The 24236-nt window shown below is 42.2% G+C and overlaps 1 protein-coding gene across 1 annotated transcript in view; it reads right to left on the bottom strand.

The window, feature by feature from the left end:
- The window catches only part of BMP6 (bone morphogenetic protein 6), a 92419-nt gene that overhangs the window by 25574 nt on the left and 42609 nt on the right, over positions 1-24236 (bottom strand). Inside the window, exon 2 of the mRNA XM_008492610.2 lies at positions 925-1117. Coding sequence (XP_008490832.2) covers positions 925-1117 — 193 coding nt within the window. The remainder of the gene's footprint in view (positions 1-924; positions 1118-24236) is intronic.

Genomic DNA, 24236 nt, shown 5'->3' on the forward strand with positions numbered 1-24236 from the left:
TCTCCACTTTCCCAGATACCACACTCTCCAGAGAACAACCACTAAGTATTTGATGTTGCCCTCACAACAGCATATCACCAAAGGTGGATCAGCCCAAATGGAAAGGCTGAAGAAAGAAGGACCAGACCCAGAAACACTTCATAGAAGAAAGAAATTGAGACTTTTTAAACACTACTCTTTCTGATTTTAGTTTTCTTCTGCCCACAGCAGACGGACACTTACAGTCCTGATGTATTTCAACAGTAGTAACGAAACACTTTTGTACCCCAGCATTACTCTGACTTTTAACTGACCATGTATTTCCATCTGTTTGTGTTACGCAATTCCTCCACCAGAATCATTATCCTTTTTAAATTAATCACTCCATTTACACTTGTTTGTATTTATATGTCACATTCCCTATTTGGCCTCTTTTGCTCTTGCCTCTCTGACTGCCACTGACAGCCAAGGAATGATTTTGTACCTGTGGTCAGCAAGGTGAATTTTCTTCTGCTTTATTTACATTAACATGACCCCACCTGAGAGAAGGTCAAGCTCCCACTACTTACCAGTATTTTTCAAACAGGCTCTGCTTTTTATGCTGGTAGTATCAAGTTGAAAGGGGATATGTGCATTTCAGTTCATGACAGCAATGCCAGCATAATAACTTCAGTTTAAAAACCTGATGCCTCATGTCAGATTTCTGCTCTATTTGAAGACAGCACAAGGGTTGCAGCTAAGTGACACCTTAGACTTCCTCTAGCTCAGGTCCATTCTGCATTTTCCTATGCCCATTTCCCACAGGGAAAGGACCATGCACTAACACAACCCCATTAATCTGAACAAAACCCATATTTATTTAGCAGCCCTCTCAACATGAATGCACAAGCTCAGCCTTTCCTGGGACAGTGGCTGGTGGCAGAGAGCGAGCCCCCTCTTGCATACCTGTTTTGATGTTCCTGCAGCACTTGGTAGATGCTGATAAGGAAAGTCTGGTTTTTAAAGCTCCCTACAACGCAGTCCTTGTAGATCCGAAACTCAGCAGCTGTGACGGCCTCACCCTCAGGAATCTGAGACAAATTAAACTTGAACTCCTTGTGGTGCCGCTGGTGAGGCGTGAACTCCTTGTCGTACTCAACTGCAGATGGGAAAAGGAGAGGAAAGGAAAAAAAGGAACCATGACTAAAATTTAACAACAAAAGGTTTCCATGCACTGCCACCTGTTCCTTTAAAAAAACAAGAATCCTGTTTTTCCCCCCAAATATAGCTTTTGCAAGTGCCAGGAAAGCTTGTGCAGCTCCAGCCTTTCAAGTACAGTAGTCAGAAAAGATGAATGTTCTCACCCCATAGCCAATGCCTTTGAGAGCTCCTACTTTTAAAGAAAAGTCAGCTTTGACAGGTGAAATATGACCATGGATTTTGCTCCTTTGTGAAACTCTAAAGCTGTAAAGACTGCACCAAGCATTTCCCACCTGCAAACCTCCATTCTCTTCACAACATTTCCTTAAGACTCACACCCCTCTTCCAACAGAGGAGACAGTAAGCTCCATTTTGGTTTAGCACATAAAGGCACAAACAGAAATAAGTGCTAGGACCAGGTCTATTAACTCTCTAACTTTCCTAAAAACTGTTGTTTCCTGGTTCCTAAGTTTGTGTGTTAGCCATCAAGACTGCCTCGTGAAAAGAATTAATATTAAAAAGGCATTTATTTTAAGGGTTAAAGTTAACCCTTCTTTTTGCTGAAGTGCTTCCCTTCTTTTTGCAGAAGTCTATTTGAGAGAAAGTTAAGGAGTAACCCCTTTTGATTTCTGGCCTTAGCTCTCAGGTAGTCTATTTGGTATAGAATTTAAGATGGGCATAAGCCAGAGCCTCTCTTTCTTCAGGCCTCAGGATCTGTTATTTTGTCTGAGGCCCCCTTTGCAAGCTACTTCTAGTCCCAGTCCTGTATTACTTGATTGCATCTTGATCGGTTTAGCCTGACTTTGATTTATTGTTAATTATTTATTCTAATTTTCTCTTAGAAATTGCTTAAAGCATTAACATATTATAGAAACATACGAAATCGTATCTTTAAAGCCCTGGGGGGAAAAGACAAGACCAAAACACTGTTCCCACCAGTGCAATAGAAGGAGTATATGTCAATGATTAATAAATCACCATTAGGGTCTTGATTAGGTTCAGAGAAGGCAGTGAGGGAAGTATAGAGTCCTTTTTGTGTTTGTCTTTGTGCTCACTTTTTGTTGCTCCCTACCGCTTAATACACCAAACTGCAAAGGCATCCATGAGACTACCTTCTCAACATCCCATGAAGTAAGCAGCAATCCCTGTTTTACAGCTGGGCTACTGAGTCACCAAGGGAGTGACTTGTCCAAGGAGAGGCTGTGGAGGCTTGTGGTGGAGCCAGGAACGACAGCCAACGTGCTTGAAGTTCATTGCTTTACCCACAGGTTACCTCCCCAGAGAGCAGATACATCTCCTGCCCACTGGAAACAGCCCACGGAGATTTTCCCCTCTACCTTTCCCAACTTTCTGTTCCGACTCATCCCTCAAGTCCCAGTTTTGTCTCTGTCCTCTCCCTTTCCTTTGGCAACCCTTCCATGGGAGCTGCCTCATCTGGCTGGGTCTGTGTCCTGGCTTTCTGCGAGCCAGTTAGTCACATCCTTCTCTTTGAAGCTCGCCTGGAAATCTTTTCACCTCCTCATGACGGCTGCCCAGCATTTTGTGGGACACCGCATTTGGAGATGCTGCATTTAAGAGCTACCGCAGGGCAACCAGGGAAACTCACAAGCTGTTGCCGCTGCTAGTTTTGGCAGCCTTGCACTGCATCTGTCTCAACAGTTTAGATGTCAAATGACTGATAAATACACATGACCAGACCCTATGGCTTCCAGAGAGGAGGTGGTAACAGCCAGCACCTCCAGCAGAGATTGCACCAAAGCAAACAATGATACCACTGGCTTCCAGCATCACCCCAGGGAATTACCTCACTGGCCATCAGTTATCAGCAAATTGGGCCTCCCTTTGAAGCACACACACCTGCTACTAATTGGGAAGGACTGTGGCAAGGCTGGGCTGGTTGGCATGACTCCTGTGTACACCCTCCAAGACGGGACCCAAGCTGCCTGGTTACTCCCCAGCCCGAGGCGAGCGCTTTCCAAAACAGAATGGCCACGTACTTTCAGAAACTCGCAAACATCCAACCAACAAGAAAACTCATTTGTCTCCTTGCAGCAGAATGACGTGCCCAGCTTGGCCATTTTACTTGCTGCTACAAGATGAGAGGATGTAATTAATGGTGAGGGAATGTCTAAATCCACAGGTTTGGAGAGACACGCGTATGAAGCAATGATTCTCAAATTAGAGCATGCGAAGACCTTGCTCGTGGGTGCAGTGACCAGCTGAAACCTATGTCCCCTCCCGAACTGTCCTCAGGACGAGCTGCACTCGAGGTGCTCTGAGACTGCCTTCTCTGGGGTTCATGATAAAAGAGGATCAGGAAGAGCAAGGGGAAGGACACAGCCAGGATGAGCAGCAGCGCGCCGGTCAGCGTGCCAGAAAACTAAAGTTACACCAGAGAGAAAGAGCTGCCAGCCACTGCCCCACGTCAAGACACGACGGGGCCTCTCCAAGTGCAGGAGGGAGAGAGCAGAGCCATCCTACGCGGCATGGGGGAAGAATGGTATGGGACTTAAAAAGTAAGCCAAAGGCACCTTTTGTTCATTTCAGACTTCAAGTCAGCTGCTGCCCTCCACTATGAAATACACGGTTTAAAAGACATGTAGACAGACTTCAGTCCTTTAAATCAGTGTTTTCCCCAACCCCTTTACTAAAAAGTCAGATTCAAGCCACAAGAGGAAGAAAAACCCACCACAACATCTACCACAGGGCACCAAAAGTAGCAGTAGGTATGATGCTGACTCTGAATAGCCTTTCCTAGTTTACAACTTGCCCAGTATATTTACAATAGTATTTTCCTGTTTTTAAAACTTTCTTCCTTTATCCCTGTCCTTGTCCAAATACCCCACACAATCACAGAAGCTGACTAAACTGATTACAGGGGAAACATTCAGGCTGATTTTGTTATCAGGCTTGGCAGAATAAACAACCTGAAACACACAAACAAGGAAACCTTTTTTTAATCCTTCAGATTGAGTAGTTTAGCTTTTTCTGTTGTAAGAAACACGTGTTCAGAAAGAAATACTGAGATGGTGTCCTCCTCAGCTGTGTTCAGTAGCATCCCTACAACATCACAGGATGGAAAAAGCCGACATTAAGCTTGTATGAAGCAAGTATAAAAGTTTAATGAGTTGGAAAGTTTTTCTGGCTATGTATCTTCCCATGATACAATGGAGGGTGTTTTTTTTTTAATTGTGGGAGTGGTGGGATATTTAAGTTCTATATACTCATTGTCACCCCATCAAGTTAATAATCAACTGTTTTCATTCAGCAAGACAACTTAAAAATATAAAATGCCAACAGTTCTTCTCTGGGGGCTTTTTACCCCTGGAAACCGTTCATTTTTAACAAAGAAGTCAAATTTGAGAACAGTAAAATTTGGAAAGGCAAGATTGGAGCTGCCAGTTCCCAGGATTACCCAGTCTGTATTGCTATCTCGTTACAATGCATGAGATGATCTTGTATTCAAAATGCAGACAGCACACACCAAAATGCAATGCAACAGCAAAAAGCAGAAAGAATTTCTCAAGCTTCTTTCCAATTATTATTTATTACACGTGAATTTATTTAGGTCAGTCTGACTGGTGACATATGAAATCCAAAGCTAATTTCTGTCTGAAGACAGACATGTGCATGTCTCAACTGCACAAAGCCCTTGCAGGGAAAATCAGGCATCTCACAGTCAGGGAAGTTTGAAAGTTTGAGCAGCCCTGAGTGCTGCTGGCCTCCCATAACCTCTCCCTACTCCTGGCCAGAACATCAGGACCAAGCCAAGCAAACCCAGGGGTGTAGGGTCACGGTAAGAGCTGCAGCTGCAAAAAATGCATCCTGATGGTCAGCCTGTGTTATCCTGAGCATTGTTACTCATTGGAGTAGCTCCTGTGAGCTACAGATCCAGGCATGCCCAGGGGGAACTGGGAAAGGAGAGGTTTTAGCCCATCATGGGTGCACATCCTATGAGCCAAAGGGGCTGCCTGCTGCACCATGCAGCTCTCTGCCTCCCTCCTGGCTGGGGCTTTGGCTGCTTCTTTACTTGCAACATGACAGGAATCAGAGCTGTGGACACTGGAAGTACTCACCCCTGAGTTTTCATTACAGCTCTGTTCTGAGCAGAGTGGCTGAGCATCCATAAACAGTTAACAGAGAAGCCTGCCAGTAGCTCTTTATGTTCCCCTTAACAAATATTTTTAAATACTATACAAACACAACGCTATTGTTGAGCAGTTAAAAAGGCAAGAATGGTAAAATTAGGGTTACTGTGGTTTTTCATTTTGTGTATTCTAATTCTAACCCCATGTTGCAATAGTCAATTGCAGAACAAGATGTCCTTGGTTTAAAAATAACATACTGCTTACAATACTTGTTACTTTAAGAACACTACACACATTAAAAAAATAATCAAGAAATTAACACAATGCATCTATTTTGGTAACTATTATATTCTACTCCCATTATGACTGTGTCACATACACCTTGGACCAAAGGAAATGTAACCCAAATGACAGTCATGGAAATAAACTCTCCTTGTGGGTAGGAATTTTCAGCATTTCTTTTTAGATCTCAAGTAACTGGCATGCAGAAATAACAGGACATCAGTCTTTGCCAGGGAAGCATAATTTTCTCTCAAAACGATACAACCAAGTGTATGGATATTTGGTGGTTTTCTCCAGATCTCAGCTGTTGAGTGAAATGTTAGGTCAGGTATCAGGGGAGAATCCTAATGGTGGTTTATGAAAATCTTTAGCTCACACTTTAGGAGATAAAATAAAAAATACTAACATGTATACTCATCACCTAGAGCTCCAAACCCAAACCTTTTTTAATGTCTTGACTATGTAAATAATTGCGACTTCTACAGCAACCTGGCTCCTTTGAGTGGGGTCACAAGTGAACAAAAAGTAACTACTTATGATGGAATATTCTGCATCCATTTTGCCCCCAGTAAACATGAAACTTCTGAAGAATTGTTTGAACTCCAAGATTGTCAGTGATGACTTGGACACCTTGCTTTTGCAGGACCACTGCAACCATGCTCCAGCAAAAGCAATCAGCATTCATAAGTTGCTTAAGCAGGCTGAGTTTTGCATATGTTCAGGAATTCAGTTTGAGTACAAATATAAGCAATTCCTATTCATTTCTTCCCAGCCTTCATGTATGACCCCCTCCCCAATAAAATGAGAAAGCACCTGAAAACTGGAGTTGGTGAAAGGATATTTGTCTCCATAGCTGTGTAAGAAGCACAGCAAAAGCAGCAGAGAAGCAATTTCACCATTTATCACATATGGAACATTAAAGCAGTGGATTAGGCCCCACATACTTTAATCATTATGGCAGCTTCAACAGTCCCCTTTAGTAAAAGGGCCATATACAACATACACCACTGATCTACTGCTGCAACCTTACAGCTGCATTATCAGAATTTCTTCAGTAATAGTTGTCAATAGTTTACGCAGGACAAAATCTATGTAAGCTTAAACAAAACCTTCAGCCTTGGTCACAGCTGTTGTAGAAAGAAGCAAAAGGCAGTAAAAATCAAAATATAGGACAGTATTAATACAGAATTTAGTAGCACTTTCCTATGACTGACACAAGGGGAAGGAGGACAGAAGGTGAGCTTTCAGATATTTAAAACTTTTGTGCATCCAAGCTGAAGGATCTCCAACATCAGTGTCAGACTTGGTCTTCAACTGGGTCTTAAAATTTGCCACCTATTAAAAAAAAAAACCAAAACAAAGGTGCTGATCTAGATCATTAGACATAGGGATCTACATGTATGAGACCTGTAGCACATGCTTTTCACTCTGAAGAGATGCCCTGAGTATGCTTGCATGTTTTTTCCACATCTATCAGGTCAATCCGAAAGACACCCAGCCTCCCAAACAGTCCCACCTCACTAGCAGACAATTGCAACAGCAGAAGCAGCGTTACTATTAAAACAGACCTTTTTTACTGAAATATTTCCTAAATACTGTGTGAAAAAACCCCAATCCAAAGAATAGAGTTCCAATTTAAGGCCCTAAAATAGGAAGAAGAGGAGTCTAAAAGGCTTCACATCTAATTTTTTCTGGTTAACAGTGAAACAGAAGTTACGTTGTTCTGAGTAGACCTGCAGGTGCACCAGCAACTCCTGGAAGTAGTGAGGATGCATGAGGGAAAGGAAGGACTGGTGCTGTCTGTTTTTCACACAAATATATAGTACATAGAACTGTCTGTTGGAGACCAGGCTAAAAAGATATGTGGTCTAACCCACTGCTGTGACACTGCAAGTCCACTACTGCTCTAGAGAGAGGACTCATCACTTTTCAGTAAGGACCTCAAAGAAAGAAAAGCCTTCCCATTCTCCAAACTAAGATTTATTAACACACCACTTAAAACAGTGAACAAGAAAATTCTTTAAAACAGAAGAAACTCAGGTGAGAGATTAAAATTACAGGTCTGAAAGCAAATCATGCCCAACACGCACAAGGGTGGGAGAGATACTTGGTGACGCCTTGCTCTCAGCCCAGCAACTTCAAATATCCTGCATGGTCACAGAAACTCTGCATGGCTCCTCAGGGTCTCTAACAAAAGACTGTTTCTGTCAACCCAGTCATGGTGATGGATCTGTCCTTTATATTGAGTGTGTTCCTACAGACCCTGCTGCTGCTCCCCAACATGCCAGGCCTCCCCAAGTTCCCCCCTCCCTCCTCTTCCCCTTCCAAAAAGCAGAATGAGTAAAAATAGCTAATTTCAAAAAAGGAGCAGTCCCTCTACCTCCCAGACATTTCCCCAGACTTGGCATACAGTATCCTCAACAAACAGACCAAGGTTTGCTCTGATAGATAAGAGCATATAAAAAAAAACCTCACTGCACAGAAATAATGAACTTTTCCCACTTACAACTGCTCACACTGCTGGTTAGAAAAAGCAGTTTTCAAACTGAAAAAAAGTCAAGATATTTACGACTGAATCTGGCATTGCACTTTTTTTTTGTTCCTTCTGGGTCCAGCTGAAGCGTTTTAGAGACAACAGCTAGCTGTGCTACCGTAAACATAAAGCATTTGGAAGCTAATGCCTAGACAGCTTAACAATAATAATAATAATAACATTTAAAGCCAGCAAACTCCAAAAGGGTGCTTTCTTTGAAACAGCTATAATATCACATCTGGGCCACTGCAAAATAAAGTGGAATTATTCCATTAACTTCAGTGGAGCGATGCCAGTTTACATCCAATGAAGACCTGGCTTTGTGCTCAATAGCTGTGAGCGCCAGAAAAGAATGACTCAGAAAAATAACCCATCATTAATCCAATCCCAATGCAATTATGGAGATTAAATTTAAAGAATAGCAAATCACTCTCTAAACATGACACTCTACAGAAGATCTTCAAAGGAGGAGGGCCTTTTACTTTTGGAAGAAAAATACAACTGAGATCATCTTTGTTTCTTTTTTGCTGGGAATCAAGCTGGAATCAGCTTGTAAAATCAGATTTAAACAGTTGCACAACAGCTTCCTTTCAGGATTCTTGAACCAAAGGCAGTCTAAAAATCAAAATAATGCATTAAGCAAATATATAATACCCATGGGACACCAGGAAGTACTAAAAGGCATTTTCACAGTATCAACAAAGATGCCTACTGTATGGCCAGTAAAGCTTTTCCACTCTGCACTGGGAGGCAGGCAGCAGTGGAGACCAGTCCTGTGCTGGCACATAATGGAGAGAGCTAAACGAAGGGTGAGGAGGAGGAGGAGGAGGAAGAAGAGGAGGTAGAGGAAGAGGAGGAAGAGGAGAAGGAGGAGGAGAAGGGCCCCCCACAGGGCTCTCTGGAGGAAGCTGAGCCCAGGAGGCTGACTGCAGACCACTAGCATCTCCACCACTAGCACTCACGTTTGGCCTTCCTGTGCTTTCCCCCTGGCAATAACTGAGATGGCTTTGCAGCTGCAAAAGCAGAGGCCTCCTTTGTCATCTTCCCATGGCTTCTGAACACAAATGTTAACAAAACTGGCATTTTCTTTCCATATGCTGGTACATATGGCAGGTCCCTGCACTGAAAATAGTGCTATATCTTCAGAAAACAAAACATCTTTCTGCTCAAGAGATGCCAAATTGCTTTATCAAAGGCACTACTGTTAGCATTTTTGTGGCAATATTAATGCAGTTCCCACTGAGAAGCTGATAAAGGCCCTGACTGCACAAACAAACCCCTGGAAGAACTGATATGAAGCTATTTCTGCATTGAGCTTCCAAATAATTTATGATAAAAATAATATTATGTTTCCTAAACCCCACTTCTGCTTCACGGTCAGGTCTCATGTACACAGCCCCAGTGCCCGGGGATGCCATTAGCCTGGCAGCAGGCACAGACGATGGGAAGCACTTCACAACTACCCACATGGAGGGCAGAGGATGCTCCCACTGCTCCTGTTTGCTCCCTTGGCTTTATATTTCTTTCTGCATCCATGCCCACACAGTAACCATCCAGGACCCTTAGAGCCACCAGTGGGAAAAATCTCCAGCTCACGGCATTTCCCACCCTCTGGGCTCACCACGGGTCACGCCACATTTCCTGCTGGCATGGCCACGGACATGCAGCTCCCTGGAAGCAAGCAGCTGCCCCAGGTGCACCGAGTGGGTCTGGAAACGTTTTCAGGATTTTTTAAATGGTATAGCAGTTGCCTGGCTTATCTCGCATGGTCTCTCAAAATTATCCTCCCTTCCACAGGAATTTAAGGCAGTCCGAAGCAATTCACTTGCACGTTTGAGCTAAATTTCAAAATCAAGGTTGTGTAAAGTGGGAAAGCCTCTTTTTTTTTTTTTTTTTTTTTTTAAATTTATGGGCATTTCCCTCTGATTTTTTTCACAAGAGAGAGTTTATATTTATCAGTAAGACTGCTGATCAACCAGCAGCACCTGCGAAAGCAGGCAACATAAAAACATCTGCAAGGTAAATTGCATTGGGATTAGATTAATGATGGGTTATTTTTCTGAGCCATTCTTTTTAGGTTCCTCAGGGTCTCTAATAAAAGACTGTTTCTGTCAACCCAGTCATGGTGATGGATCTGTCCTTTATATTGAGTGTGTTCCTACAGCTCCTGCTGCTGCTCCCTGACATGCCAGGCTTCCCCAAGTTCCCCCCTCCCTCCTCTTCCCCTTCTGAAAAGCAGAATGAGTAAAAATAGCTAATTTCAAAAAAGGAGCAGTCCTTCTACCTCCCAGACATTTCCCCAGACTTGGCATACAGCATTCCCAACAAACAGACCAGGGTTTGTTCTGATAGATAAGAGCATATAAAAGCTCACTGCACAGAAATAATGAACTTTTTCCACTGTCGTTGTGTTGAGAACTCATCTCTGCACCAAAGGCAGGTTTTAGCCTTTCATTTAATAGTTCCAGTTAACACAGTACAGTCACTCCTTGTAAAAATACTGCCTGGAGTAGTTAAGGTTTTATAAATTATTGAAAAGGTTTAATCCATCACTCAAGACTTACACAGAAAAGAAAAATCAGTCACGCTTCAGAGCTTGTTGTGCTGTCCTAAAGCCTACACCTCCACACCACTGGAATGGCACCATTGCTGACATGACCTGTGACTCCAGCAGACACCATGAAATCTGTTGCATCACTTATCACTTAGTGCTTAGTATTTTATGTGGGGATTCATTTTCAGATGACTGCATTAAGCAGTGTACAGCCGAAGGAGCAGGGATGAGGAGGGTCTTTGGGGAACTGTCAAGGTGCTCTTTGAGAGCACACAAAGGACACCAGAGCTGGTATCAACCAGAGACAAGAGAAGACACAAGTAAGGAGGAATTCCTGCAACTAAGGAGGGCAAAAAGTGACAGCAGGAATGAAAACAAAGTAGAAACAAGGTCTGGAGATGCCATAGGTTCCCAAAGTTTAACACAACTACAGAGCAAATGTTCTCTAAAAGAGTCATGGGGAGAAGATGCCACAGCTCTGAAGACTAAGGAGAAAGAATATGTGACTTGTTTAAAGAAACATACTGTATTTTAAAAATTATTATTCCTGGTCATTTATTCCTAATTATTATTCCTAAGGATCAATGTGTACCTCCATTTACCGCATGCCAAATCAGCACACCAATTTGGAGGAAGCAGCTCCAAGGCATCACCAGGACAGGAAGCTCCCATATTCTGGGATCAGGCAACACCACAGCACCAGGACAACCCTCTGTGCCAACTGGGAAAGCCAATGCCTTGAGAAGATGTCAGACTATGAAGAGACACCAGAGCACCCTTGCTAAAATCACTATTTCTCTCCTCATCTTTCTTGTTTATCACTCCTTTCTCCTAGCTTTCTGCTGTAGTTGTCCTCTAAGGATCCCTGCAGGCTCAAGAGAGGCTCCCACTCGTGCCATCACTTCTGTGAAGTGCCCTAGGGATCTCATGGTGCACCCCTGACATGTCTGGGAAGCACATGGGAGCTGCAGCTATAAAAACTGTAGAAAATTTTAAAAGAGACAGAAATCTCAAAATTTTTTAAAGAAGTCACATTAATCTGAGTTTACTCTCTCTCCCTCTGAGGCAATACCATCTTTCAAAGCTTTTCCCATGTCACAGTTCATGCCCACCATATACAAGTGGTTCATAGTCCAAGTTCACTCCAAGTTCATAGTCCTCCATGAAAGCTGCATTTACATGAGTCCAGCCATACTGGCTCCAACCAAAGCTCCCTGACACCTGCAGAGAGCAGATGCCTAAAGATGGTTGGACTTGATGATCTTAGAGTTCTTTTCCAACCTTAATGATTCTTATGATTCCAAGAATGGGGAAAACCTACCCAGTACCCCACCTGAGATCTTTCTTAATAAGAGGTGCTTAGCACCATGGTGTAAGTCTGTGCCTGGCAGCACCTGGGCCTTAGTAGTTTAGACAAGACAAGCTCTGAGCACATTTGTCCCCTGTGCAGCTTACAGGAAGGATGGGGCTGGGGGGGGCAACCAAAGCGAGCTCCTGACATGCTTTGTCTTCTGCCAAATCAAACCACTGAAATCCAATTTTTTAAATCTGTGTACTGAGCGTGCCAGCAGGGTGAGATCTGGGAGATGACGTTTTTATCTCTGAAATCTCACCTGCTGCTGCCAATATAATGATGCTGCAGAGAGCCAAGCAGCCATCAGACACTGAAAAACTTGCAGCCGCTGTGGGCGGTTGGATCAGAGGTCACAAAATGATCATTAATAGTTTTATCTAACCTGCAGCCTTTCCGCTTCTTAAAACACACCTTTATAGAGAAAAGAAAATTAGATCACACAGCCTTATTCATCTGTGTAGAGGTAAAGAATTTCACCCTTAAAAAGCTAAAAAAGTAAAATAAAGGAAACAAAAATCTTGACAAAAAATCTTGGTTTGTTTAACAGCTTTTCTCTAAGCCTTTCTTTTTGATTATTTTCTATATTTCTATATTCCCCAGTGACCAGAAGCATATTTGGAATGTCTCTGCCCATCTGATAAAGCCATTGGTGGCTGCAGCCCCACACCAGGGCTGTGGGGGACAAAACTACACTTCCCAGTCCCAGAGCATTGTGCCCAGACCTGTCAAAAGCCACAGAAATGCAACAAGTTGGGAGAGGTGAGAGAGTCCTGATCAGGTTGTGAAATCCAAGGAAAATAGTAAGTCTTGAGGAAAAAGACTGTTAAAAGAACTATCAAAAAAGGATTTGTGGAATAATCCTTAGTTCCACATTTTGTCCTGACTTCAATACAGTAGCACAGCTGGGTAGTTCACCTGAGAAACATCCATCAGGAAAAGGGACAGCCTCTGAGAAGTTCTCTTTTTTTTTTCCTCCTCTGCCCCCTTTGTCACTTTCACCAAATACACAAAACAATTCTGGGGCATTTAAAAATCAAAGTTACGTAAAAGGTCTTAAAATAACAGCACATAAATTGACTCCTAAAGGACTCAAGTTAACAAATAGGAAATTACTGGTTTAAAAGTCAACCCAATATGCAGGCATTTCTGGCTTCCAGGTTATCCTGACCCTTTCCCTTAAATTATCAGGTTCCAGGAGAAAGAATTTAAAATGAACTAAAGCGTAGGTGTTAAAATTCACAGCACAGACGCTTGCCCACAAAATAATTTTTAGACATTTGGCTTCTGTATCTTCTCTCTATGCAATTCACGTCCCAGCTGTTTGGCTATCCCAGCATTTCTCTGCCCCACCCAGCCCATCCTTGTCATCACTGATTTTATTTTTCCGCTCCTTCTCTCTTAGTAATGCCCTCTTCTCCTGCCTCCACTGGTCACATGCCATCCTTGCAGAACAAAAATCAAGAATCTTCAAAATTTTAGTAAAGATAAATATATATATAGAGAGATTGATTTTAATAAAAACATACAACTGATTTCAAATTTTGGTCTTAAAAGATGTCTTTTATCTTTTGTTGTGCCTGAAGTGTTCTTCATGTTGTCAACAGCTGAATTGCCCAGACACAGATTTTAGTTTATGACTCAGTGGCAGCACACTCGTTACAAAAAAATTAGCAGGGTTGGGATTTTTGGTATCTTTCTAAAAAAGTCTTTAAATTTTTTCTTCTTTTTTAAGGATGGTAAATGCTAGAAATCTTACAGTGTTCACAAGATTCCAAGGAGACAGCTGCCATACCAATTTTTTTGTTTGTGTTTTATTAAGAAAACCATCAACTATTAGGAAGTTTGGATCAGGTTAGCACCTCAACCCACTTTCTTTACAAACAGACAGTAGGGCCATCCGACAAGCAGAACTCTTTTAAATGCACATTTACAAAACAGTTTTTACCCCTGCACACTAAACTACCGAAACAAGTGGGGTTGTGGCTCTAGTGAATGAATGTTTTTACTGCAGGTCTTGTGTAGAGACAGCAAGGCTAAAGCTTTATATAAATGTTTGCACTCAGAAAAAGGCAATTAATCAAATGGCATGTCCCAGTAAAGAACTTCCTCCAGTTAAAATAGGAGAACAGGAACCTAAATGTTGTATAATCAATGTTTTTAGCTGCAGCTGCTTTCACACTTGGAGAAATCTCCAACTCAGAAACAGCAAAGATGAAGCTCTCCAAGATGAGTAATAATATGCTTGATATCAAGGGAGGGGGATAAAAAGGATTCTAAAAAATGTTCACTCTGGTACAATAACAGTGTCCCAGAGAATTGCCAGGCAGAAAACACTGCAGGACACCAAAAGAAAAACACACCACATACGAAGTGTTGTCTCCATTAAACTGAAATTGAAGAGGGGGGGAGGCAGGAAGAGAGGAAACCCCTTGTATTTACCTAACCTACATGAATGCTAATGCTCACATGTGTGTTGTAACAAGATTGGGGACTTTGAAAGCTCTAATCAGTAGGTGCATGAGCAAATATTTATTCTGATCCATTCCAACTCTCTGTGGTTTGTAAACCCCCAAGAAAAAAAAAAATCTGCAGAACAAACCAGTCTAGACCACAGATTCTGGCTACTTGAAGCTAGTTGGAAAATTACAGGAAATAGTCTAACTCCAAGGAGGGTTTTTTTGGTGGACTTTTTTGTTTGTTTTCTGAGAACCTGTGACTACCTGATGTACGCCCGCTTGTTTGTGTAGCAGAGCAGAATTCTTTCAGGCATTCTTTAAAGCATAATCACTGCAATATAGAATTCCACATGCTAGATGTCTCAGCGAGGTGTTGATGTATATAACCTCACAGACTCTTTCTGACCCACGCTTTTCATCTGAAGACATTAAAAAAGAAAGCCAGCCTGAATAATAACCTCTTTGTATGTCAAGAACCTGAAGACTTTCTAGCAACATTATTTCTCACCCTTTTACCCAAATGCATGGAAAGAATCACTGAATATCTTCCCATCAGAGGAAAATCTAAGCTGGAAAATATTTTCGATAGAAGATTTATCTTACTGAAGATAGTATCCATTCAAAGATCCATTAGAAGTTCTTTCCATCCAGTGTCAGAAAACCTTTTCTATGGGACAAAGCTTCTGACTTTACCATGTGGAAAAATCAAAAGCTTGAGTAACTCTTCTTTAGGCTGGGCCAGAAAGAGTCCAGGTGAAACAGAACTTTCACCTATGACTTACAGACTGACATAAGGCTTGGAACATAAACATACCCTGGTAAATACAATACATTTTCTAATAAGTATTTCCAATTAAAAATGTTTTTTCCCAGCATTATGCTTTTCATATTTTGGATTTTGTGTTGTGGTTTGCTTTTTTAATTTTTCCCATTAGGGAAAAGAAAAAGCCAACAATGATATATTAGTGGGAAGAAATATTTCTGTTCAAAGATTAGCTTTTATTATAAATACAAAAAAGCTTAACAATAGTAAAGCTGATACAAACCTTCCTGAATATGTATTTTAACCTCATGTTTCTGATTCAATTTTATGAAAAGTTTTTGCCTCTGCCATCACTTTTCTGTTGTTTCTTCATAGTTGCTCATGATGCCAAGAGCAGCACTGACACAATGACAACAGTGGGAATAGTTATCCTGCATCCGATGGATCATTTGCTGTAAGACCTACCTGAGTTGCATCTTACCCAAAAAGGCACTGGTCATGGACAGTGGTGTGATTACTGAAAGCCTGACTGACCTCAGATAAGGTGATTACCATCTGTGATTTACCATAGTCTTATATTTGATTTGGTGTTTTACAAATAAATGTACTGTGGGTACCCAGCTTTATGCAAACCCTCAGTGATACCACGGTGGATGGCAGTGCTCCCACCGTTTTTGTGTGAAACTGCCCATCAGAGAGGTCAGAGCACACAAAGGGTGAGCGCCCAGGGAAACCCTTCTGGTTTCAGGGGAGATGTCTGCTTTGTCAGGTAGAATCCAGAAGCACATTTAAGCCCTTTCAGACAATTGCTGAAACAGTTCCCAGTAACACAGAAAGTCTTACACATACCTCTGCTTGGGCAACCAAAACTACCTGACCCTCCTCAGTTATCTGAAGCACTGCAGTCAAACTGAAAAGCTCTGTAGGACAAGTTATTTTATAAACTGACATAATAGCCACACCTTTCACAGACCAACAACAGGCAGGTTAAGAGCCTTGTGAAAAACCCTTTCCACTCTTAACTCATTGTTAAGAGTCTCATGAAAACCCCTCTTCACAAAGCAACCTCTTTCCAAGCTATTTGACCAATTGCAGCTATTTGCTTCTGACATAAAACCAAACACAAATTTTTACTTTTGTTTAAAAAAAAAAAAAATTTGGAAAGACCTAAGGAAACTAGAATGTAAATTATTTTGCAGCTTCTCTCACACTGCTTTTCTCCCTACAAGATTTAATATATGGTGGAAACTGTAACAAATCTATACTTTTAATACCAGTATTGCACTGGACAAGCAAGGCAATCTCATGCTGGAAAATATTCTACTTGATTTTCCTCATTTCCCAATAAAATTGGCTGAACTTTATTTGGCTGTCCACCTCCACCAGCTAAAGACGGACATCTGCTTTTGGTGTATGTAGGTAATAGAAAGTTTCCATTTATTTAGAGTTCAGTTTGGATTCCATAGATAGCAGAAAACTGTTACAAAATGTTGCATTTGCAGGAAATAGCATTCGCATCACAAGATACAGTAGCAGGCATTCAGAAATACTAGAAAATCAGAGTCACATGTGATGATCAAATACTCCATCATCTGTTGAGCTCTTAAAAAACCTACTCTCCACCCTCCTCATTCAGTGCACATGCATGCACTTGCTAAAGTTTTTATCTACATCATAAATGTAACAGTGTCAAAAGAGTGGTTGCAGACCACGCCCCAGTTTTTACTGTAGAGGTAACTGTGTTTTATAACCAGGACAGAACTCAGAAGCAGAGGGTATCAAGTATCTGTCCACAGGCATTAATGAAGGAATCAAACCCTCCCTCTGGTTCCATCACCACATGCAATAGTGTAACCAGAGACCAACTGAACTCTAACATTTCTTCCTCTTGCCCACCTGGCTGCATCTTTGCCACAGTTCAAAACCCTGTGCACAAGTGTCTGTCTTCCCCCCCATAACCCACCTGGAGTCTGAGCTCTCCACACTGTCCCTAGGCACAGTGAAACAACACTTTGGGTTTAATCCCATGGTGGAATTGCAGGTCCCTTGCAAGCACCACCAGTACCATTCCCACAGGGATGAATCATAAAATCATAGAATCATAGAATCAGCTAGGTTGGAAGAGACCTCAGAGATCATCAAGTCCAACCCTTGATCCACTACCGTTGCGGTTCCCAGATCATGGCACTGAGTGCCACATCCAGTCTCTTTTTAAATATCTCCACTACTTCCCTGGGCAGCCCATTCCAATGCTTGATCACCCTCTCCGTAAAGAAATTCTTTCTAATATCCAACCTAAACCTCCCCTGGCACAACTTAAGACCGTGCCCTCTTGTCTTGCTGAGAGTTGCCTGGGAAACGAGACCAACCCCCCCCCTGGCTACACCCTCCTTTCAGGGAGTTGTAGAGAGTGATGAGGTCTCCCCTGAGCCTCCTCTTCTCCAGAGTGAACACCCCCAATTCCCTCAGCTTCACCTCACAGGACTTGTGCTGGAGTCCCTTCACCTGGTTGCCCTCCTTTGGACAGGCTCCAGGACCTCGATATCCTTCCTGAACTGAGGGGCCCAGAACTGGACACAGTACTCAAGGTGTGGCCTCACCAGCACTGAGTACAGGGGAAGAATCACTTCCTTGGACCTGCTGGCCACAACTAAAGCACCTGCAACACTTCACAAAAACCATTTGCCAGGCCTTCTTTTGGGTCAGGACTTGTGGTCATGCTTGCCTGCATAAGCAGACATTCATACTCCTGTTCACAAATTCTTACCTCAGCAGACCCTTGTGCAGGCAGTACTTGCACCCTCCAGCTGAGGTGTCTCTTTCACCGTTCTATGAATAGATGCTTGCTTCCATTAGGAAGCAAGGAGCGCCTCCATGGCAGATATCCTCCATCCACTTCTCTTACCCTTTCAAATAAGAGACTCTGAGGATTGTTTAAAAAATAAATTTACATGAAGTTAAATCTTCCCTTCCTTCTTGATACATGTGTCAGATCATTTGTATCCTGCATTGTTGCAGACCCCTGGGTGAGATACTAAGAGGAGAGGATGACATACCTCTCCCTAGCACCCTGAGAAGTCAGAGAGGGAAGCACGCTTCTGGTTCCCTGCTCACCCCCAGCACATTCACCAGCAGCACCAGAACAGTGGCAAGGTCCTGGCTTTTTCTTACCAAACAGAGAGGTTCATCAAGGGGGTGAGAGTTTTGAAAACGTGAACTTCTGCGTGTTAGATCTAACTTTGAACAGTTGGACAAGGGGAGAAAGCTTTTTATGCTATATTTAAACCCAGTTGTAAAGCATACCAAACAGAATCAGTGGAGCTGTGAAAAGCTTCTGAGAGTGAAAATGGGAATTTTGGCTTCATTTACACATGAGCAAGGTTAATGAGAAGACTGATGGAAGAGTCTGTGTTTCCAAAAGCTTGCCAGGCTGTACCAGTGATCAGGGAAGCTCAGGGTGACTGGCAGGTGCTTGTGGTCTGCTAGCTTTCTGCAACCCCATGGCAGGCTGTGAGTGCTTATCCCTACGAGGAGAGGCTGAGGGAATGGGGAATGTTTAGTTTGGAGAAGAGGAAGCCTGGAGGAGACTTTATTGCTCTCTACAGCTACCTGAAAGGAGGTTGTAGGGAGGTGGGTTCTGGTTTCTTCTCTCAATTAAATAATGAAAGAACCAGAGGAAATGGTCTGAAGTTCCACCAGCAGAGGTTTAGACTAGATCTGAGGAAGAAATTCTTTACTGAAAGAGTGGTTAGGCATTGGAATGGGCTGCCCAGGGAGCTGGTGGAGTGACCATCCCTGGAGGTATTTTAAAACTGTGTAGATGAAGCACTTCAGGACAAACTCTAGTGATACAGATATATGTTTTACTGGGGAGGTGTGGGGGGTGTGTTGACAGTTGGACACAGTGATCTTATAGGTCTTTTCCAACTGAGACAATTCTGTGCTGGGACATGAACTGAGAGCGCTGGCCCAGTTCCAGGGGCCAGAGATCAACCTCTGAATGCAAGTTTTAAGCAAGCAAGATATACACATCTACAGATGACGCATTGGAGTTGAACCAGGGTTAAGCCACCTGCCTAGACATAGCCAACTATGCTTTGAAACAAAGCCTGTTAAGACTAAGACTATTCAGTAGAGTATTTTCAAAACTTTAGGCTACTGTGGTCAAAAAGCTGGGTGTGAGGTAAAAACAGAGAATACAAAACCCCTTCCATAATGGCAGCTGAATCTGAGGTTTAGATCTACAAATAGTTTCAATCCCCAGGAAGAGTTTGCAAATGCCCAGCATAAATTCCCTATTCCTTGTCTAATGAACCTTTTGCTACTATTCCCACCCCCTCCAATCCCAGATGAAGCCACAAGTTCAAATACAAACTCAAATCACCAGCTGCAAAAGCTTAAAAGAGATACTCAGAATAAATCACTCCACAGGAAAAAAAAAAAATCTCTTGCCATTGCCTTTCTTATGGATTCTGAAAATCCCAAATGAGTGGTGAGTGGGATGTGGTCAGTGGTCAGTAGTGTCTCCTGCACACACGTGCTTTCCGAGCAGTCCTCCAAGGAGAACAACACTTGTCTGCATTTGATTTCTGAACCACATTTTCATCCTTTTGTGCCTTCACCCACCCACAAAGAAAACCAACGTCCATGCTGCACATTCTTTACCCAACTCAAGAGCTGCTCTTCCACTTCTCCTCGGGACAGCTCATCTGCTGCAAAGCTCTTCATGGCACAGCCCAGCAAGATAAGTAGGGATGCAAACATCAGGACCTCCAGCCTTTTGGGGGTTGGGGCTGCCAGCCAAATTGGCACTTGTGGGGATGCCAATTTATTTCTGTCTGCAAAGGCTTGTACCCTGAAACCACTCCTGACAGCCCAAGGTAAACTGCAAAGAGGAGGGGAATGGGGATGGGTAGGGGCAAAGCCCTTCCCAATGTATGGATCAAAGATGACAGTGTGTATCCTGACATTGTTAGAAATCACTAGAGTTTTTGCCAGAATCTGTGTGGTTTTTCAAAAGAAACAACTGTATGCTTTCTTTACTGCCTCAAGATTTCAGAAGTTTAATGAGAAGCGGATGATGCTGGTTACTGTGGTTCAACCAATTGTCCAATTCTCCCTGTCTCTCAAAGTAAATAAATATAGACAACTCTAGTGCTGGCAGTGAGGAGGAAATATCAACATCTTTCTTAGACTGTTTCCTAAGGACAAATGTTCAATTAATAAAAATTTTAAAAATTCAGTACCAGAATCTCAGCTAAGCTATTTGTTGCATTTAGTTCAGAGGAATAGATTTTGACACTTTGGCTTCAGCTTCAAGACACTGAAAAGGTCCGAGAATTGAAGATTTATGAGATTCATAATCCTATTTTAGAAACATCATTCTGTTAGGTTTTTGCTGATCAGAATACTTCCTTTGGCACACAACACAGGAACAACAAGCGCCAGAAGAAGACCTTGACAGATGATACACCAGAAGAATGTTAATCTTAAATTTTAAGACATTTCATTAACCGTGCTTCCTTGTACTAAATCATATAAAAAGTAAGCCACAAATCAATATGCACTAATTTAATTCATCATCCCACTGTTTTATACAGCCACAGAACTCAACACTGACATTATCTATGCTTTTTCTGGAATAAATGTGCCACTATTCTAGCTTTAAAAAAAAAAAAATATTTTAAATGAACAATGTTACCACCATGAAAATTTGATCCTCTTGCATTTTATACTGCAGAGACTATTGTTTTCCTTTAAAATTATGACTAAGGCAAATTGTCCTCATTCCACTACATAAAAGGCAGTATATTAAGTGGTTTCTTAGCAAGTCTTTTCTGAATTATTAATACTCAACAAGGCATGCTAAACCACCACAAAAGTAACATTGCTGACAAATCCAACAGCAAAACTGATTTCTTCTTGGTTACTCATTTTAGACATCCATCACTACAGTTACAACATCAAAAGTCACCAGAGATACTGCCTGGTATGTCAGAAGACCTCATCAAATGCTTTTAACCCCTGGACATTAGGAGGGCATTCCGCCTGCTAATTTTTGCCACAAAAATCGCAAGAATATGGGGTATGAATCTTCTCCCTTATGGATAAGGTTTTGGGGTTTTAGAAGTTTTTTTTTGTTCAGTTGGTTTGTTTTGATTTGTATTGTTGGTTGGGTATTTTGGGTTTTGTTTTTTTTAAAAAAAGTTTTGGTATCCAGTATGAGGAATAAGGAAGGTGAAGTCATAAATGGAAAACTCCTGAGGCAAAAAAGGTAGTACTTTCTTGCTTGACCTAGACTGGACACTTGCCCTCCTCTCACAGTCCAAGACTGAGATGTTTGCGTGTAGTGAAATGAGGCAACCAGGTGCCACTAATTGCCAGGGAGTGAGCATGAGCTTGTGTCAAGCCCACCTGTGCCTGATTAGGGTGGGCCCCTACTGCACATGAGCAGGACCAGGGGGCCAATAAAAGGTAAGACCTAAGACACAGGCTCAGCTCACACTGGAACTCACAATCTCCGCATGCTTGGCTTTAAGTGCTGCTTTCAGCACTGCATTACCTTTATTGCTCCACCAGCGCTCATTGCCAGCAGGGTGAGGCTTGAGTGGCGCAGCCGGCTAAGCACGTAACTACACACCTCGAGCAATGCTCTGAGCCTATGGCTCTCAGAGTTGACTAGCCTCGATCAGTGCTGCTGCTCCAAGACTGCTGCTCAGGACTGAGCTAGCCAGCAGAGAGGCCAGTCGCTCTTGGAGCACTGTATTACCTTCATTGCACCATTTGCGTAACATCATTCATCCTGGCAATCTTGGAGGATGTGAGAGCACAGATTGCCAGAACCACTCTGAAGAACAACAGCATTTGAGAAAAATATGTTCTGGTTGTGTTTAAGCACTCCATTGCCAACAATAATGGCACACTGTATTCCTTGAAACAGGTGAACTTCAAAAAGCCTCAGTCACAGCCGTCCACAGGGTTAATTTTTTATTCTCAAGGACTTAAGTTTAAAATGTATTAAACATTAATCGTTTGCAATGCTTTGAGCCTCAGTGCTGACCTGACCCATTAAAAGAGAGCAATCCCTATGGGTGAAAAGCGTGTAGTCTTTTTAACCTGACACTTCACACTTCAGCAGTAATGAGGCTAAAACCCAAATGAAGTCATGTGTTGCTTTGACTGGAGATAAACAGAGCTAACTCTGCTTTACTTGATGACCTCCCATACTGTGGGAAGGCTCGGACTGAAATTTTTCACATACATATCTAAGGCATTGAAGCTTTTGTGACATTTTCCATTGTACAGTGTTTTCTGCTCTCATCTGAGCCCCTTGATGATCCTCTCCACTACTTTATTTTGCCTTTAATGGTTCTGCAAGTTCCTTTTGGAAACAGATTGCTGAAACCACTGTTGATGCCATGTTTGTTTTCTTTCGTCATAATGAAGTATCAAATAATTGATTCATAGTAATTTTTTTTTACATGAAAACTTCAGCATGACTCTCACTGGGAAAGATCTGGTTTCATTCCAGACTATCGGATGCATCTGCACAGTTAAAATGTCATCTGTTTTGAACCATTAAAACAGAGATAAGCTGCGAGAAGAAAAGGAACCCGTGGAATGCCAAAAATATTAGTATCACAGTGTCTGAACTATGCAAAGTTATCATAGGGAAACAATTAAATCCAGTCTCCTACTCTAGTTAATTACTACCCAGATAATAATCTCACCTGTGCAGAATGGATGTAGAGCCCTTCTCATACCTGTATATCAGTATATAGTTTCATAATCCAAAAAACTCAGCGCATGAACACATTTTTAGAGACATTTACAATGAGCTCACTTGTAGCAGTTCAGCACACCAAGGCCAAGTGACTCAGCATCTGACAAAGGCTGGTTTGTTGTAAAGGAAAATATATATTTCTCCCTTCCTGCTTGCAAAGCAGGAAAACAATGGGGCATTAAATGCCACAGATGTTTTAACAAACATGAAGTTTTTACAATCATCACAGAAAGAAAAAAATAAAGACAAGCCTTCAGGGACAGCTCCCACTATGGAAACCTCCTTAACATCCATATTGCCCTTCCAGAGGTGATAGAGGAATCAAAACCCAGTTCAAGAGAAGCTGGCCCCCATATTTATGATTAAATAATGTAGAACTTTGAAGATTTTTTCAAAAACAGTGCTTTCAAATTATACACATAGGTGCATGTAGCATAGTACAGACTACACGTGCAAATCTTTCCGCTGCATTTTTGTTTCTGTCACGTGAAGACAGCAAGACAGATGCTCTGCTCTTCTCCCAGTACAGAGAGGATTTTCAGGATGCTCAGTGGGTGATACAGGCTGCCCTGCACAGAGCATCAGGTTTCCCCAGGATGCAGGAAAACAACACCAATCCTCCCTTCATTTTTCCAAGGTATTTTATTCCATGTGTGACACTAGCTAAGCAGGCTTTGAATTGTCAGTCACACAGAATTTAGGCCAGTAAGGCAGACAGAAAATTGAGGAAGACAAAAAACTTTGTTTTGAGAGATACAAGATAAATCTTTTGAATGAATGAATGAATCTTTCCCCACTGTCCAGAGGAAAAACTTCAAAAATGAAGCAGCCAGTTTCCCAACCCAAAGGTGAACAAGAATGGCTTCCAGGAGTTGAACAGGAAAGCCAGAAGAGGGATGAGCCAAGAACCACAGATTCAAAGGGCAACGCCCCTTTGGTTTCTTAGGGAAGATTACATGATTTACATAAGGTCAAAAGGGAGCCAAGGTCCAAGCTGTGATCTGAATCAAGATGTTTTTGGAAGCCTCAATTTTTGACACAGTTTTGAGTATTTCATCTTATCAGAAGAGAGCCTGGGAGTCTGCTTTGACGTTCCCAATCCAAAGCATGCTCAACTAACCACATGCCCTGCAATTCCTCTTTTCCTCCTCCCTTCAGGGCTTTCAGGGACAAGTTTTTCCCAGGACCCTCAATCCCAGCCAGCAATAAACAAAGCAGGAGTGGTATCTGTCTACTGCACCCTGGGAAAGCACAGAGCAACCATC

Source organism: Calypte anna, chromosome 2 (genome assembly GCF_003957555.1).
Source record: "Calypte anna isolate BGI_N300 chromosome 2, bCalAnn1_v1.p, whole genome shotgun sequence".
NCBI classification, from domain to species: Eukaryota; Metazoa; Chordata; class Aves; order Apodiformes; family Trochilidae; genus Calypte; species Calypte anna.